A 14,763-nucleotide genomic window follows, 5' to 3' on the forward strand; every position below is an offset into this window, starting at 1 on the left:
AGCAGCTGATTAGATTTATAAAGAGTACAGCAGGAATCACCTACACTCATCAGAGATCAATACAATTACTTCAGTCCATTGTTACTACAGTTAAAATACACTCAAAAGAAATGTTACAGCGGCACATCTGGATGTGAGGCGTGCATCCTGGCGAGCTTTTTTGCATAAACAGAAATGTTTTGGATCCCAAAGCTTCAGATAAAAAAAACATATCAAAACAGTGATGAATCACACTGTAGAAACTTCCCAGCGTTAAACCTGAACACAATCAGTTATTCAAAAACTTCAAAATCACATTCAGGTCCTGATGTTACAAATTCATTTTTTTGTGTTTCCAAAACCTATAGAACATCATGTGAACTCACAGGGGGTGGGACTACTGTCCATAAAACACCTGATCAGAGATGATCAATCACACATGATCAGGACAGAGGATACCCGCATTCTTCGGTAACGCTTTCTGCTTTATCAGCGCCAAACTACAGTTCCTCTACTGTCCAGCAGAGGCAGCAGCGAGTCAGTCCCAAAACCCTTACATGTTAAAATAAACATGCTTACAGCCTGATTCACAAACTGGTCTCTATAGATAACACTCTCCTGTCTGAACTGATTAGAGTTTGCATTATTAGGGGCGTGGCCTCTTTGACTGATCGCAGACTTGTTAAACTTGCTGTAGTCCACCCCAATATGATCGCATGATTACATCATCACCGGCGTCTGTTGTTCTTTTTTGTAAATGAACAATTTTCTATGTCAAACACTGTTCCATCATCATCATCACCGGACGACACGAGGAGCTGACATCATCACCTCCATGCATCAAAAGAAACAAGCTGATTGGTCAATTCAACCAATGTCCTACACAAGTATAAGAGACACAGCCATGCTAACATGCTAATAGAAGGAGCTCTGTGCTCCTTAAAAACACACCTGACCTACAATCCAGCACTACGTGAGTCCCGACCCCCAAAACCCACATCTGACCACACCAACCTCCAATCCCTCCCCATAATCCCAGTCCTTTCAATGCTTACATACTGGTAATGGTTTCTGTAAATCAGACACCATTAAAATCAAAACTTTAAATATGAGATGGCTGCTGGTCCAAAGGCATTCTGGGTAATGTAGTGTGGTGTGTCTCAGATTCAAAGAATAAATAAAAATCTGTCTGCTTAAAACAAACTGTGAAAAATATCTGGATCAGACCAGATCCAGATCCAGGTCCAGCTCCAGATACGCATGCTCTGGTCCCATTTACAAACAACAAAGAAACAAAGAAACAAAAAACATCAAGGGCACAGATCAAACCAGTGATCTAATCACATGACCCAGTTTGTTTGAAGCGGAAAATAAGTTGCCAATTTAACCTCGCCCTTACCCTTTTGGCTCCAAGTTTTAGAAAATGTTCCAAGAACAAAAGTCTGATTTGGTCTAAAAACTGTAAAACAGGCAATGGCATTATATCCAGGGCCTTTAACAATAAGAGTCCGATGTGTGTCTGTGGCATCGCAGTGACAACAGCAGAGGTCCCTGAGCTGTAGGTGGGGCGTTAACTCTCGCTCTCCTCTGGGATGTCCTGCAGGTCTGAGGGGTCAGAGGTAATAGGTTACCATGGAGACCATCATAATGCCATGGGCTTTCCATATTGATTGTTGATCAGTGGTACTAACCTCTGGGGCTGTCAGAGCGAGGAGAGATCTTCATCACTTCCTCCTCTTCCTCTTCATTTCCTTCTTGGACGCCATCTAATTGGTCGACTGGATCCTCGGTGGCTAGTGGGGCGAGGGGGCGAAGCTCCAGTTCCCGACTGCTACGTCTCTTGTTAACCTGCCAACAGACAACTCTGATTTATTTCAGTTTTGTCGACTTATCGCGCTTTAGTAATGTAATGTGTGCGTGTTAGTCCCCATAGGGAAATAGTTCCTCTGCATTTAACCCATTCACCCAGTGAAGCAGTGGGCAGCCACCAATGCAGCGCCCGGGGAGCAGTGTGTAGGGACGGTACCTTGCTCAGGGGTACCTCAGGGTAGCCGTTCAGCGGAGTTGAACCCCCGACCTTTCGATCATGGGGCCACCACTCTACCTACTGAGCTATCCCTGCCCAGTAGGTGAACAAGTGAACCCAACTCACCTGTTCTCCTTTCATAACATCACTCTTCTCTCCATTTTTGCTCCTCCTTCTGGTGCCTGGCTCCACTCCCTCCCAGTTTTGGTCCTCCTCTCGCAGACGGAGGCGTGTCACTTCCTCCTGTAGCAGCTCCACCTGCCGCCGCAGCAGCACCGCCTCCCCGCTGGCTTCCAACCCTGTGTCACGTGACAGTGACCGGCTGAGGCGGGGGCCAGGGGCAGAGCCAGGGGTGGTGGAGGGGGTGGAGCCTGCACTGACCAACAGCGCTAGCATTGAGTCCTGACGAATCACAGCAGCCTGCAACATTGATAACATAAATACTGAATAAATGAATCACTATTTATACATTTATTTGGGTTAATTGCAGGATGTATAAACAAACAATACTAGAAATAAGTTTCAGACCTGCAGGGCGTGAAGCTGTGTGCTCAGACCGATCAAGCGCTGATGGACGTCCTGCAGAGAGGACAGCTGAAGATGTTAGAACTGCACAGGCAGAAACTTTGTACATCAAAATGTATGAAACGGTGCATGAGCTGCATCCCAACACAGACAGAAACATGTCGATCTTCAAAGCGAATCTAAGCCCTTTTGGCACCTACTCAGATCGACTTGCTTTTATTACAGTCCAGTTACACCTAATGTGCGTGTTCGTCATCATACCGACATGTCCGAGTGTCCCGTGATTAATATGCGACGACTACAACAAAGGTGGACGTGGAGCCAGCAGTATAGCTGCTGCTGGGTCTGTGGCTTTTCGTCAGACTCGTGCACCTTGTGTCGGTTTTTGCAGCCTTTTTCCTCGTTGTCGGGTTTCAAAAATGTCTGTTTTGATTTTCGTGAACGAGTTGCTTTCGTGACTCTTTGAATGACGCCACTGACCAGCCAATCGGTGTCACGCAAACTGACATCACATTTTAGTACCTGCCCGGGTCCCTTGGAACCTGGGCCGAGCAGGTACTATTGCAGTATGTGGTGCCAACCCCGAAAACCGGCGAACTGTGGCAAGGCGATCCGAGTAGGTACTGATGGAGAAGGGGCTTAGGTCTTTGACTTCTTGGTATCAAGAGGTTACTCAGAAAAGAGGAAGTAGGTGTTACCTCGTTCAGGGTTCGCTCCTGCAGCTGGTTACCATTTCCATCCTGAAAGAGAAAAGAGCTGAAACTGAGAGACGTGGAGACAAGCTGACCTTCTCTTATTCTGAAGGTTCACTCAGACATATGAAAACATACAGTTTATATAAAGAGGATTTATTTGAAGAACTGTGGTTCAGCAGACAAACATTTAAACACAACTGAAGGTTTGCATCGTGCAGATGCAGGTTCAGCTTCACGAACCACCTGAAACTTGCGGACCAATCAGGTGGAGCCTCTGTTGTACCAGCTGCATACGATGATGTTATAAATAAGGGAAATGTTGCGGAACGTCGACCATGTAAGTGAAGAAGTAGCTCCACCCGCTCGTCTGTGCAGTGAGACGTAAACGAGCCCCTCAGAAAAACATTCTTCAACATTTACTTGTTTTTTACTGTCACCTGTATCTTCATTTCTGCTCCAGTTTCCATGGAAACAAAATCCACCAAAACCCTGCTGTGACATTGGGATCATATGACCAATTGCTCACTGATTGGTTAAAGACTGTAAATAACTTCCATGGAACCTCTGAGCATTCAAACATTTTAGCTGTCAGAAGAAAAATGAAGGGTTGAAAGTTTCACTTCTTTAAGACACACACCTGAGCAGAAGGTGAAAGGTGAGCGTTACCTTTGAGGACTTGTCGTTCAAGTCAAAAGAGCCGTTCAGAGAACCAGAGTCACCATCTGAGAGAAAGAGACAGGTTATCAAACAGCAACAGAAAGATGATTTCTGCATCACGACACGAAGGGGCGGAGCACAAACAGGCGACAGGTGACTCACCGCTGATCTCCTGGTTGCCGTTGGTTATGGAAGATTTCTGGATGCTGGCATCTGACAGCAGCTCCGTCAGTCTGTCGACTGAAACAGAAAATATGGTGAGCCTGATGGTGAGCAACCGGCAGCCTGGACCGAGTCTCTGTTAGCGCTGGAAGCTGCTCGGGGTGGAGGCTGTCTCGGAGAACGTTTCCTTTAATGCTCAGTTCTTCTTTGTTCCCAGATGTTTATGTGTGGCACAAAGACCTGAGGTGTGATGGCTTCATCCCATAAATATCAATTTTAAACATCGAACCAGGTGAGCTACATCCATGTAACCACGGCAACATCTGACCCCACTTCCGCAAATCCCTTTATTGTGGCGGGAATGAACCCTGTATAAGTTCCGGGTCAATCAGCTGCATGTCCCCTGCTCCTATGGACTAAATTGAACTGTTGATACACACAGGTCATCCATCCATCCATTCGCTTCCGTTTATCCTTTACAGGGTCGAGGGGGGCACTGGAGCCTATCCCAGCTGTTTTAGGGCGAGAGGCGGGGTAGACCCTGGACAGGTCGCCAGTCTGTCGCAGGGCCGACACACAGGGACAGACAACCATTTGCTCTCACATTCACTCCCACATTCAGACCTATGGGCAATTTATTTTTTAATTATATTTGGATTTGGATTGGAGAAGAAAAACCATCTGCACAGCAGTATATGAATAACATGGGAACAAAGTCCTTCCAGGTTTTAGATTAAGTCCAGGAGAGCAAATGATGAAGTGATCAGCGGGTGCATATTAAGCGGTGGAGGTTAACTAGCTATTACTAGGAGAGTTGCTCGCATGCTCTCCCGAAGGAGATATATAGAACACATTACATGGAACTATAAACACAAACTGGGGGGGTGCCCATGCTGCAATCATGGTGAACAAATAAGTAAATAAACAAGCAATAGTAATAGAAGTAAATGTAATAAATAAATAAATAAATAAAACAAAAACCAACCAAGTAATAGTGAGATCAAGTGAAGTCAGCCCTCGTGGGGGTGATGAATTGGATCCAATTGCTCCAAATGTGGTAGAATTTGGCTTTTTGCTTTCTTAACAGATATGTAAGTTTTTCCATCCTAAATATCTCTAAAATGATCCCAAACCAGTCATCCAGGGTAGGCTGGGCTGGGCTGAACCATCTTCTAGTAATTGTTTTTTTACTCGCCACCAAGAGGAATTGCACCAACTTAATCTCACTCCTACGTTCCAGAAAGGGGACCAAACTCATGTATAAAACCTTGAAATCTAAAGGTATTTGAACGTTAAAGACTGCACTTAAGGAGACCTGAACACCTATCCAACAGTTTTTTAACTTGGGACAGTCCCAAAAAACATGAAAATGGTTAGCAACAGTCGAGCCCCTTTGTATCTCTCCTGATATGGAGTCTTGAAGCACCTAATAATATTCTTCCAGCCATGCTCCTTCCAGCTCATAGAACTGGACGTGGACCACTGGCAGTACCAAACATTTTCCCACTCCCCCACAGAAATACCAATTCCTGATTCCCTTTCCCATTTATCCTTAGTGTATAAAGTGTTATCCTTGCTGGCACTAGAGAGAGCTTTGTATAGTTTAGAAATAGATTTAGTAGGGGTCATGGTTGTGGCATTTTTCAGGATGAGGAAAAATGCAACTCAACATCATTGATGCCTATGGGCAATTTAGATTAACCAATTGACCTATCCCCACTAACTGCACGTCTTTGGACGGAAGCCGGAGTACCCGGAGGGAACCCACGCAAACACGGGGAGAACATGCAAACTCAACACAGAAGGAACCGGCCTGATGGGGGAATTGAACTCAGGACCTTCTTGCTGTGCGGCAACAGTGCTGACCACCGTGCCACCGTGCTGTCCTATCACAGGTCAATGGAACAAAACTGATCTCACACTGGACTAAACCTCGTCCCACCTCCTTTTGGGACCTAATAAGCTGTTTTGTGTTATTACCATTATTTCTGTTCGTGATATATATGCATATATTTATTTTCTGTATACTTTTGAGCTCTATTTCTGTTTCCTGTGTTTTATTCACACACTCAGGCTCCGTAGCCTGATTAGCTCATTATCTATGAAGCTGCAGTTAGGCGCCCTGGTCCTTTACCGCGTTACACCCTAATCTCCACCAAAGGTCACATGATCTGTTAAAGTCTTAGTCCATCGTTCTGGACCTAAGAAGCATTAGCACCTCCTCACCTTCACCGATGGCAGCGAGGAGGAGTGGCTCGGCCTGAGGTGCCTGAGGAGTGTCAGCTCTAAAAAGGTTCCTGCAGGAGGAGGAGATCCTGACCTCCATGTCTCCTTCTTCTTCTGCCTTTCCTCTTCCAGACGCCTCCACCAGATCAGAAAACAGAGTGACGCGCTCCTGTAAGAGCTCCAGCACCTCCCTGTCCTTCTGCTGGATGTCAGCTCTGAGTCTGCGCAGCAACGCTTTGTCTTCTGTCTCAATGAGAGGAAAGTCGTCTCTGCACGGACAGCTGCAGAAAAAAAATACATCAGTAACTAAAGTACACAGTAACTACAGTAACTACAGTTTGCAGTAGTTACCACAGTAACTAAGGTCACCAAAACTAAGTAGAGGCGCAGAAGGTAACAAATACAAATACCAGTTTCACAGGTTAAATATCAATTATATATATTTGGCCTCTGTAATATTATGGATATTTATAATTGAGCCGTTTGTGAGTATTAGAGCGATTTCTTATGTTTGTATTATTTAACTGGTTCAGCCTGTTGCTCTTAAATACATCATTTCATTTGATAGTTGTGATTCTGATTCCTGCAGCACGTCATATACTAAAGAGAAAACCGGACATCAAAACTCCCACAAATACACGATGCCGTGCACTGGTCGAGACACTCGACTGCAGGAATATGACTGTATTATATTCACTGAATTTACAGGCGCTCTGTATTGTGATAACTGTCGTCATCGGGGTAGGAAATGACGCACAGCCAGAGCACTTCGTTTCCTCAGGACACACACGTGTGTCTTGCTCACCTGGTGGCGGCCTGCTGGATGCGGCTCATCCAAGTCTTCCTGTCTTCTTTCGATGAGGCGTGCAGCTCATACATCTCCGGGGGGGTGGAGTCACTGATCAGGTACATCCCTCTCTCCTGATTGGCTATGTCTCTGACAATCAGATTAGTCAATGAGACCACTGGAGACTTGTCCTGAAACGCAGGTGAGCAGACAGGTGAGCAAACAGGAAACCTTGAACAGAGCTGAAGAAGGTCAGGGGGCTTTCGAATGTTATCAGGCATGACTCACCAGTGACACAACAAAGGTGAACTTCTGGTCTTTCTCCTGGAGGAAAACCAAGATGTCTGACATCAGCAGCACCTGCACATCTGGAGACAAACACAGTCGTGACTTGCAAGCTCTGCCCACACGCATGTTGCACCACAGCAGGTGATAAAGCCCACTACCTTTCATCCTGGTACCCTGGACCTTGCAGAGGAGTGTCCCCTCGTGCAGGAGCCTCCTCCTCAGCAGCTCTCCACCTCTGAACACACCTCCTCCCCGGACCTCTGCCTGGGCACGCGGGTCCAGGCGGGCATGGATCTCCTGCAGCCTCCTGCTCCGGTCAAGCTCCAGGACCTCTTTGTCCACAGAGCTGATCAGCTCCTTCAGGAGGCCCAGTGCGCGGCTCAGAGCCTGTGCCTCCTCTTCGCAGCCTGCAGGAGGTTATGGATTCATCACAGTCATAAGTCAAAGGTCATCAGAGAATCCTAAAGGTCAAAAGTCACAGATTACCTTTAGTGTTGTCCAGGATTCGCTGGATGAGGACGGGGTACTTTGTGATCCGCTGCGTCACCAACAGGATGCACTCCTGGACGCCGTGACGCCGCAGCAGAGGACCGCGAGTCACACGCTGAGCATTGTGGGAAAGGATGGAGACAGGAAGTCAGCATCAGAAACACCAGCCGGCCCCGGGCCGAACCAGCTTGCAGCAGCGTAAATCAAAACACAATGACCATGACGGTTCCAGGATCAGCCTGAAGCCACAGGTGAGCGCCTCACCCTGATGAACTGCTGCAGTCTCCGGTCGCGAGCCAAAACTTCCTTGTAGAGTTTCACAGCTTTCGGATGTCGACTGCAGAACTCTGAATAAACTTTCTTCCAGTCATCAGCAGTCTGCCCTGAGAACTGCACACACACACACACACACACACACACGTGTAGGTTCGGTGGATAAACTCAGGTCTTTGGCGTGTCTTTGTAGCGACCGTCTGGTGAATGCCATTTTAAAATCAGTGCCAAGTGGTTGGTTTATGTTGACAAACGTGACGTTCAGTTCCGGGCAAACAAGCCTCGGGTTTTATTAAATAAATCCATCCATTTTTTTGTCTGTTTTTTGTTCACACTACAAATAAAATGTGACAGCAAACGTGCTCTAGTGTGAACGTCTCAAAGCGGCCTGCATGTGCAAAAGAAGACGTCACACACAATGCGCTCTGTTCACGGTAGGTGTTGTTGCAGCAGTCTACCAATTTCTGCACAGTTGTAACCGACAGAATTTTGACAAATTAATTAGAGAAAGAAGGACACTGAGAAAACAGAGAGCCCGTGCTTTAACAATGGCCTTGTTTGGAGCAGTGGCTGCTACCTCCGTGCAGATGTATATATGGACACGGAGTCGTTTGTCTTCTCCAGCGCTGATAATTGGGATCTGTCTTTTGTCAGTGACGTAAAAGACTAATTTAATGCGACATGACCATCAAACAGCAGTCACTTTCTAAAACATCAGATATGTATCGGATTCAGTACCACATACAAAAGGTCGCATTTGAAAATGTCGGATTTGTGCTGTTCAAACTGCCATACCATGATCGGATATGGTGGATTTGATGCGCTTTCGCCTGCAGTGGGAACGTAGCCTTAGAAGCCCTGTTAGCAGCAAGGTGCGGGTGCAAGAGGTGGAGTCGTCGTACCTGTCGGACCAGCAGGTCTCCCAGCTTGCGCACCGTGAAGTTGGTGGAGCTGCCCTCCACCAGACCCGCCTTCCTCCTGTTCAACAGCTCTGACAGGAAGTGGGAGTGAAGCTCCAGCAGTTGGTCCAGACACGGGAAGATGGTGTGGACCACCCCCGCCTCCAGCATCACCTCCTCCAGCATCCCCCGCCGGTACACGCCCTCCATGATCCTCAGCGTGCGGACGTGGTGAAACTCGGTCTGGATCAGCTCTGAGGCAAAGAGAGAGCTCGGTCACGTTTCTTCTCCAGCTGTGGCGAGCACACGCACAGCTGTAGACCACGCTTTAGTTAAGGTTTTAGAATTGGCTACTTCGTTGGGACTGTAGGAAAACCCGACCCCGCCCACACAGAGCACTGACACGTCAAACACCTTTGGGAGGAACTAAAACAGAGACGCCAAGTGCCAGACCTGACAAAAGCTCTCCTGAACAAATGGGCAAAAATTCCCACACATCTGGAAGCTGTATGAGCTCCAAGTTTAAATCTCCCGCAGGTGTAACGAGTCCACATGTTGTGTGTGTGTGTTTGGTGACTGTTGCTGTACCGTAGATGACGTCCTGCTGCTTGATCAGGTCTTTGTGAAGTGTTTGCAGGAAGTTGGGCTCCACAGCGAGGCTCCAGCTGTCGACCTGCACGCAGCTGCCCTCCTTCTGCAGCTCGTCCAGCAGAGGGCTCCACTCAGCTGCACACAGAAAGAATGAATCCCATCAGGTTACAGCGCCACCTGCTCACAGAATTAAGATCTGATAGTAATCAATAAAAGTGACTAACAGACCGTCATCAGTAAGAGACTCCATGGACAGAGTCCTGCTCCTGAAGTTCAGAGACTCTGTGGACTGAGACAGGATCCTCTTGAGACCTGCAGAGTCCTCGGTCACACTGAGGACAGACAGAAAGGTGACTTATGATGCTCTGATGGTGTGAAGATGCAGAGAAGCAGGTGAGCATGTCAACTGTTGACTGCCGTGGCAATTAATAAATGTCTGAATGTCTGAGTGTGTTGAAGCTCGTCATATCGAAAACTTTTTCAAGTCACTGAAGCTGCAATACTCGATTACAGTAATCGAGTACAGTAGAGTACATTAGTTTAAAGATAGAGAGCTTCAGTGTTTTACTTTTGCCCCACAGAACACTGAACTAGTTTCACTGGATGCGATTTAAAAGCTTGCTTCACCTTCCCCACAAATTGATTCTGTTCATCTGGACGTTTTCAGCGGGAGAAACGTTTCTGTGGGCTGGTTTCAGTCACTGAGCAAATGTCCTGTTTATGAGGCTGGAAACCTGCAGTCAGCTGAGACTGAAGAAGTCACCTGGATGAGTGACGAAACGTTTCTCCCACTGAAAACATCCAGATGAACAGAATCGACTTTATGGGATTTACTCACCTGGATGACTGAGCACGCATCAAGACCTCACTTTGTGATGGGTGGCGGTTTGATGATGTCAGCATCTGGATTACTTTTTTTATGTTTTATTCTTAATGAACTCTGCGTGAATTTATTCTTGCATATAATGAATTTTACTTCTTTCGCTCTGCGGCCATATCTCTAACCCTCCCAGCAGCTGCTTCCTGCAACCACAAGAACCACAAGATGGCGATGTCGGAGCCGAGCAAACCGGAGCCTCGTCTGTGACCTGGAGGTTTATATTTTAGCTCAGCTGAATGTTTCCGATTTCCAGTCTTTCCACACAAAGTGGTCAGTTTATTAGGAACACCCATAATCAATTTAGTCTGTACATTTGCTTTTCCTGTTTCTGATGCTCCTGCTCAACCACAACAGCCAGCAGCCAATTAGCTCCGTGCTCAGCCTCACCCTGCGATGTTATTTGTGGAGACACTTTTGGCGAGCGAGAGGCCAGATCGAACGCGTCTGGAGCCGAGCAGCGACTGACGAAGGCTGTCAGAAGGATAGATGGCTGAGCTCGGTCGCTCCTTCATCATAGGCGCTGAAGCAGAGAAGAAGAAAAAGTCATCATTGTGACAAACAACAGCAAAAGAAGAGGAAAAGGAGATGTTTTTAGGTGACAGGACTCACTTTTGCTTCTCATGGCGACGTTCTGCAGAGCTGAACTATTTCTCGCTAACGCCAGCTTCTGTTGCTGTCAGAGAGAAACACAGGTCAACCTTGGAGCGACCAAAAAGAGAGAGAAAGCCTGCGTTCATGAGCAACACAGCTGCTCCAAAAACCCAAGTCACCGACGTTTGTGGCAGTTCTTTTTATAACTTCGCTCTGTGTTTCACTATGGGAATCGCCTTGGTGTGACCAACTACAGAATCTCCAATGACACCATGTCTGTCCATGACAGACCTGGCGAGCCGTGCTCAGGGCTCCACCCCCTCGTTCTAACACGGCCGACCAACCCCTGCTGACTCATTCTTGCTTTCTTCCTGTGAGAAACTACTTTGAGCTCCCTCAGCTTCTCCAAGCTAACTTGATTAGCTGCTTAACAGTTAGAATGAGGGGGCGGAGCCCTGAGCCTTTGGCTCTGTTGATCTTTACTCACTCCTGGCGCGCTCAGAGTCAAGCCCCACATATTCCTACTCCACAATAATATTGCAAGCTTACTCAAAGAGACGACTTGAACTGAGCAAGGAGAATCCTGAGACAGGACGCACACATGGAAATATCCTGTTTTCCTTTTTCCAGCGATCAGTTCAGTGTTTTAGTCAAACTTCTACACAAAGATCAGTGCACAATAAAAATTACACAACATTTCTCAGTAGTGTGCACACAGAGCATCATTCATTTTCTTTCTTTTACTATCCTCAGTGCAGGTGAATGCCTCATCTGTGCTATTTTTCACCAGCTGTCACACAACTTCATTATATGCAACAGCACAAAATGCTGTCAGCTTAAAGAAAGAATTAGTAAATATTCCACTACAGGATGTCCCAAAGAAAAAAGTATGCTTTGATGCCATTTATTTTTACTGCAGTGCATCAATTCCCTTTTTTCCCCACACATCTTTCCTCTGTGCAAGAACGGAGGCATCTTGCTCCATTCACTGAATTCAACAGTAGACTTTCAGATTTTCAGAGTTAATAAATATGTGAAAGTAATATGTTTTACCACATCATTGTTCTAACTGTGAACGGTGCACTGAATGACGGTCAGGTTAGGGCTGATTTTTTTCACTCAGTGGTGTGACACCTATCACAGCGGCTGCACCATCCGCTGCAAAGCCGCAGAGATTAACATGTATGTGTTGATCTCTGTCTCTCTCCCACAGCGTGTCTTTATCCTGTCTTCCTTCTCTCACCCAAACCGGTCGCAGCAGATGGCTCCGCCCCTCCCTGAGCCTGGTTCTGCTGGAGATTTCTTCCTGTTAAAAGGGAGTTTTTCCTTCCCACTGTCGCCAAAGTGCTGCTCATAGGGGGTCATATGATTGTTGGGCTTTTCTCTGTATGTATTATTGTGGGGTCTACGTTACAATATAAAGCACCTTGAGGTGACTATTGTGGTTTGGCGCTGTGTAAATAACATTGAATTGAATTGAAGTTAATGTAACCTTTTTTTTAGAAAGACCCTGATAGCAAAGCTTTCTGATGTAAGATGTAAACCAAGAGCGAACCATTGTTTTCCCCAGTGTGACTGTAGCCTACCAGGACTGGGACAGGTGTGTGCAGACAGACAGGTAAGAAGAGAGAGAGACTGCTCTTACCTTCTGCTTCATCTTAGCACAGCTCGCCAGACTGTCTCTGCAGCGATTGTGGATGGTGACATTACATGCTATGAGACACACAGGTAAAGAGAGACACGGGTGTAAATGGGGTGACCCAGCTGTCTTAGCTAATTATAGGCCAATCTCCAACCTTCCTTTATATCAAACATCCTTGAAAGAGTAGTTGTCAAACAGCTAACAGATCATCTGCAGAGGTTTATTTGAAGAGTTTCAGTCAGGTTTCAGAGCTCATCACAGCACAGAAACAGCTTTAGTGAAGGTTACAAATGATCTTCTTATGGCCTCTGACAGTGGACTCATCTCTGTGCTTGTCCTGCTAGACCTCAGTGCAGCGTTCGATACTGTCGACCATAATATCCTATTAGAGCGATTAGAACATGCTGTAGGTATTACAGGTACTGTGCTGCAGTGGTTTGTATCATATCTATCTAATAGACTCCAGTTTGTGCATGTAAATGGAGAGTCCTCTTCACACACTGAGGTTAATTATGGAGTTCCACAGGGTTCAGTGCTAGGACCAATTCTGTTTACATTATACATGCTTCCCTTAGGCAGCATCATTAGAAGACATAGCATACATTTTCTTTGGTATACAATGAAAATGTATATCTCTGAAATTTGAAACAATGAACAGACGCTGAAAAACTAGTTCATGCATTTATTACTTCTAGGCTGGATTATTATTATCAGCACTATTATCAGGAACTCCCTGCAAAGCCTTCAATTAATCCAGCAGGAAACAGTCTGTAAACGAGCTTCTTACAGTCTGAAGTTTACAGAACAGAATCTGTTGTGCTGCCGGACTCTGTGAAGTCCAACAGAAACTCTACAACTTTTTTAAGATTCAGATGCCCCGCCCCTCCCTGAGCCTGGTTCTGCTGGAGGTTTTTTCCTGTTAAAAGGAATTTTTTCCTTCCCACTGTCACCCAAGCGCTTGCTTACAGGGGGTCATATGATTGTTGGGTTTTCTCTGTATTATTGTAGGGTTTACCTTACAATATAAAGCACCTCAGGCAACTGTTGTTGTGATTTGATGCTGTATAAATAAAAAAGAGAAGCGAGAGAGAGAAACCCAACTACCACAGTGGTACTGGAACCTGCAGAAACCAGGCAAGAAAGAGACCACTTACATGCTAAAGACACACATTTGTTCACTGTGCTGACCTCACTTTTTCCACAGAAGATGTCGCCAGTAAACCACAACACACACACAGTTAAAAATACTCTGTGTTCTGGGTGTGTAAGTTTCTTTTTATAAACTTTCTTCAGTCTTCGAGTTGCTCTACACCAGGGGTGTCCAACTCCAGGCCTCGAGGGCCAGTGTCCTGCAGGTTTTAGATCTCCCCCTGGGTCAACACACCTGAATCAAATGATCAGTTCATTACCAGTCCTCTGGAGAACTTTAAAACGTGTTGAGGAGGTAATTTAGCCAAATCTGCAGGACATCGGCCCTCGAGGCCTGGAGTTGGACACCCCTGCTCTACCCAAAGATTTGTCTGTCTGTATCGTTCTGTTCTGTCTGGTGTTGCGCTGTTGTTGTTTTGTTTTTTTGCAGTTTTGACATATTTCACTTTATGTTGTCTCGTGTTGATTGGCTGTCATTTGTAGCACTGTGGTCTTGGAGGAACGCTTTCTCCTTTCACTGTGTACTGTACCACTGTACATGGTTGGAATGACAATAAAGCCACTTGACTTGAAGTCTGTGTACACACACACACACACACACACACACACACGTAGACATAGTCCCCTTGACCCACTTCTCAGGGTGCATCTGCAGCAGCCAATCAGAGTGCAGGACAACAAGGTGTGTAGGCTGACACACACACACATACACACTGGGCGAGGGGCTTGGGGGGATGGGGCGGGAAGAGGGGTGAGTCTTCTTTCACCCGCTCCTGAGGTCTACATGTGGTCACATGACCAATCTGTTGTGTTCAACAAGGAGATTTTACTGTGTTACACTGATCTCAGCTGACTCTGTGTGTGTTAATCCGGAGGTACATCTGTTCATTGTGAGGAGGATTAA

At 46.3% G+C, this 14,763-nt stretch overlaps 1 protein-coding gene across 1 annotated transcript in view; it reads right to left on the reverse strand.

Moving 5' to 3' along the window:
- The window catches only part of LOC143419555 (rho guanine nucleotide exchange factor 2-like), a 37,062-nt gene continuing 22,299 nt past the window's right edge, over positions 1 to 14,763 (reverse strand). The window contains exons 3-21 of the mRNA XM_076886801.1: positions 12,714 to 12,781; positions 11,087 to 11,150; positions 10,865 to 10,997; positions 9,826 to 9,929; positions 9,595 to 9,732; positions 9,010 to 9,260; positions 8,099 to 8,224; positions 7,832 to 7,949; positions 7,504 to 7,752; positions 7,346 to 7,425; positions 7,076 to 7,248; positions 6,271 to 6,551; positions 4,045 to 4,122; positions 3,892 to 3,947; positions 3,229 to 3,270; positions 2,534 to 2,584; positions 2,132 to 2,425; positions 1,671 to 1,827; positions 1 to 1,584 (exon numbers count right to left, since the gene is read on the reverse strand). Coding sequence (XP_076742916.1) covers positions 1,550 to 1,584; positions 1,671 to 1,827; positions 2,132 to 2,425; positions 2,534 to 2,584; positions 3,229 to 3,270; positions 3,892 to 3,947; positions 4,045 to 4,122; positions 6,271 to 6,551; positions 7,076 to 7,248; positions 7,346 to 7,425; positions 7,504 to 7,752; positions 7,832 to 7,949; positions 8,099 to 8,224; positions 9,010 to 9,260; positions 9,595 to 9,732; positions 9,826 to 9,929; positions 10,865 to 10,997; positions 11,087 to 11,150; positions 12,714 to 12,781 — 2,498 coding nt within the window. The 3' untranslated portion in view covers positions 1 to 1,549. The remainder of the gene's footprint in view (positions 1,585 to 1,670; positions 1,828 to 2,131; positions 2,426 to 2,533; positions 2,585 to 3,228; positions 3,271 to 3,891; positions 3,948 to 4,044; positions 4,123 to 6,270; positions 6,552 to 7,075; positions 7,249 to 7,345; positions 7,426 to 7,503; positions 7,753 to 7,831; positions 7,950 to 8,098; positions 8,225 to 9,009; positions 9,261 to 9,594; positions 9,733 to 9,825; positions 9,930 to 10,864; positions 10,998 to 11,086; positions 11,151 to 12,713; positions 12,782 to 14,763) is intronic.

This window comes from Maylandia zebra, linkage group LG1 (genome assembly GCF_041146795.1).
Source record: "Maylandia zebra isolate NMK-2024a linkage group LG1, Mzebra_GT3a, whole genome shotgun sequence".
NCBI classification, from domain to species: Eukaryota; Metazoa; Chordata; class Actinopteri; order Cichliformes; family Cichlidae; genus Maylandia; species Maylandia zebra.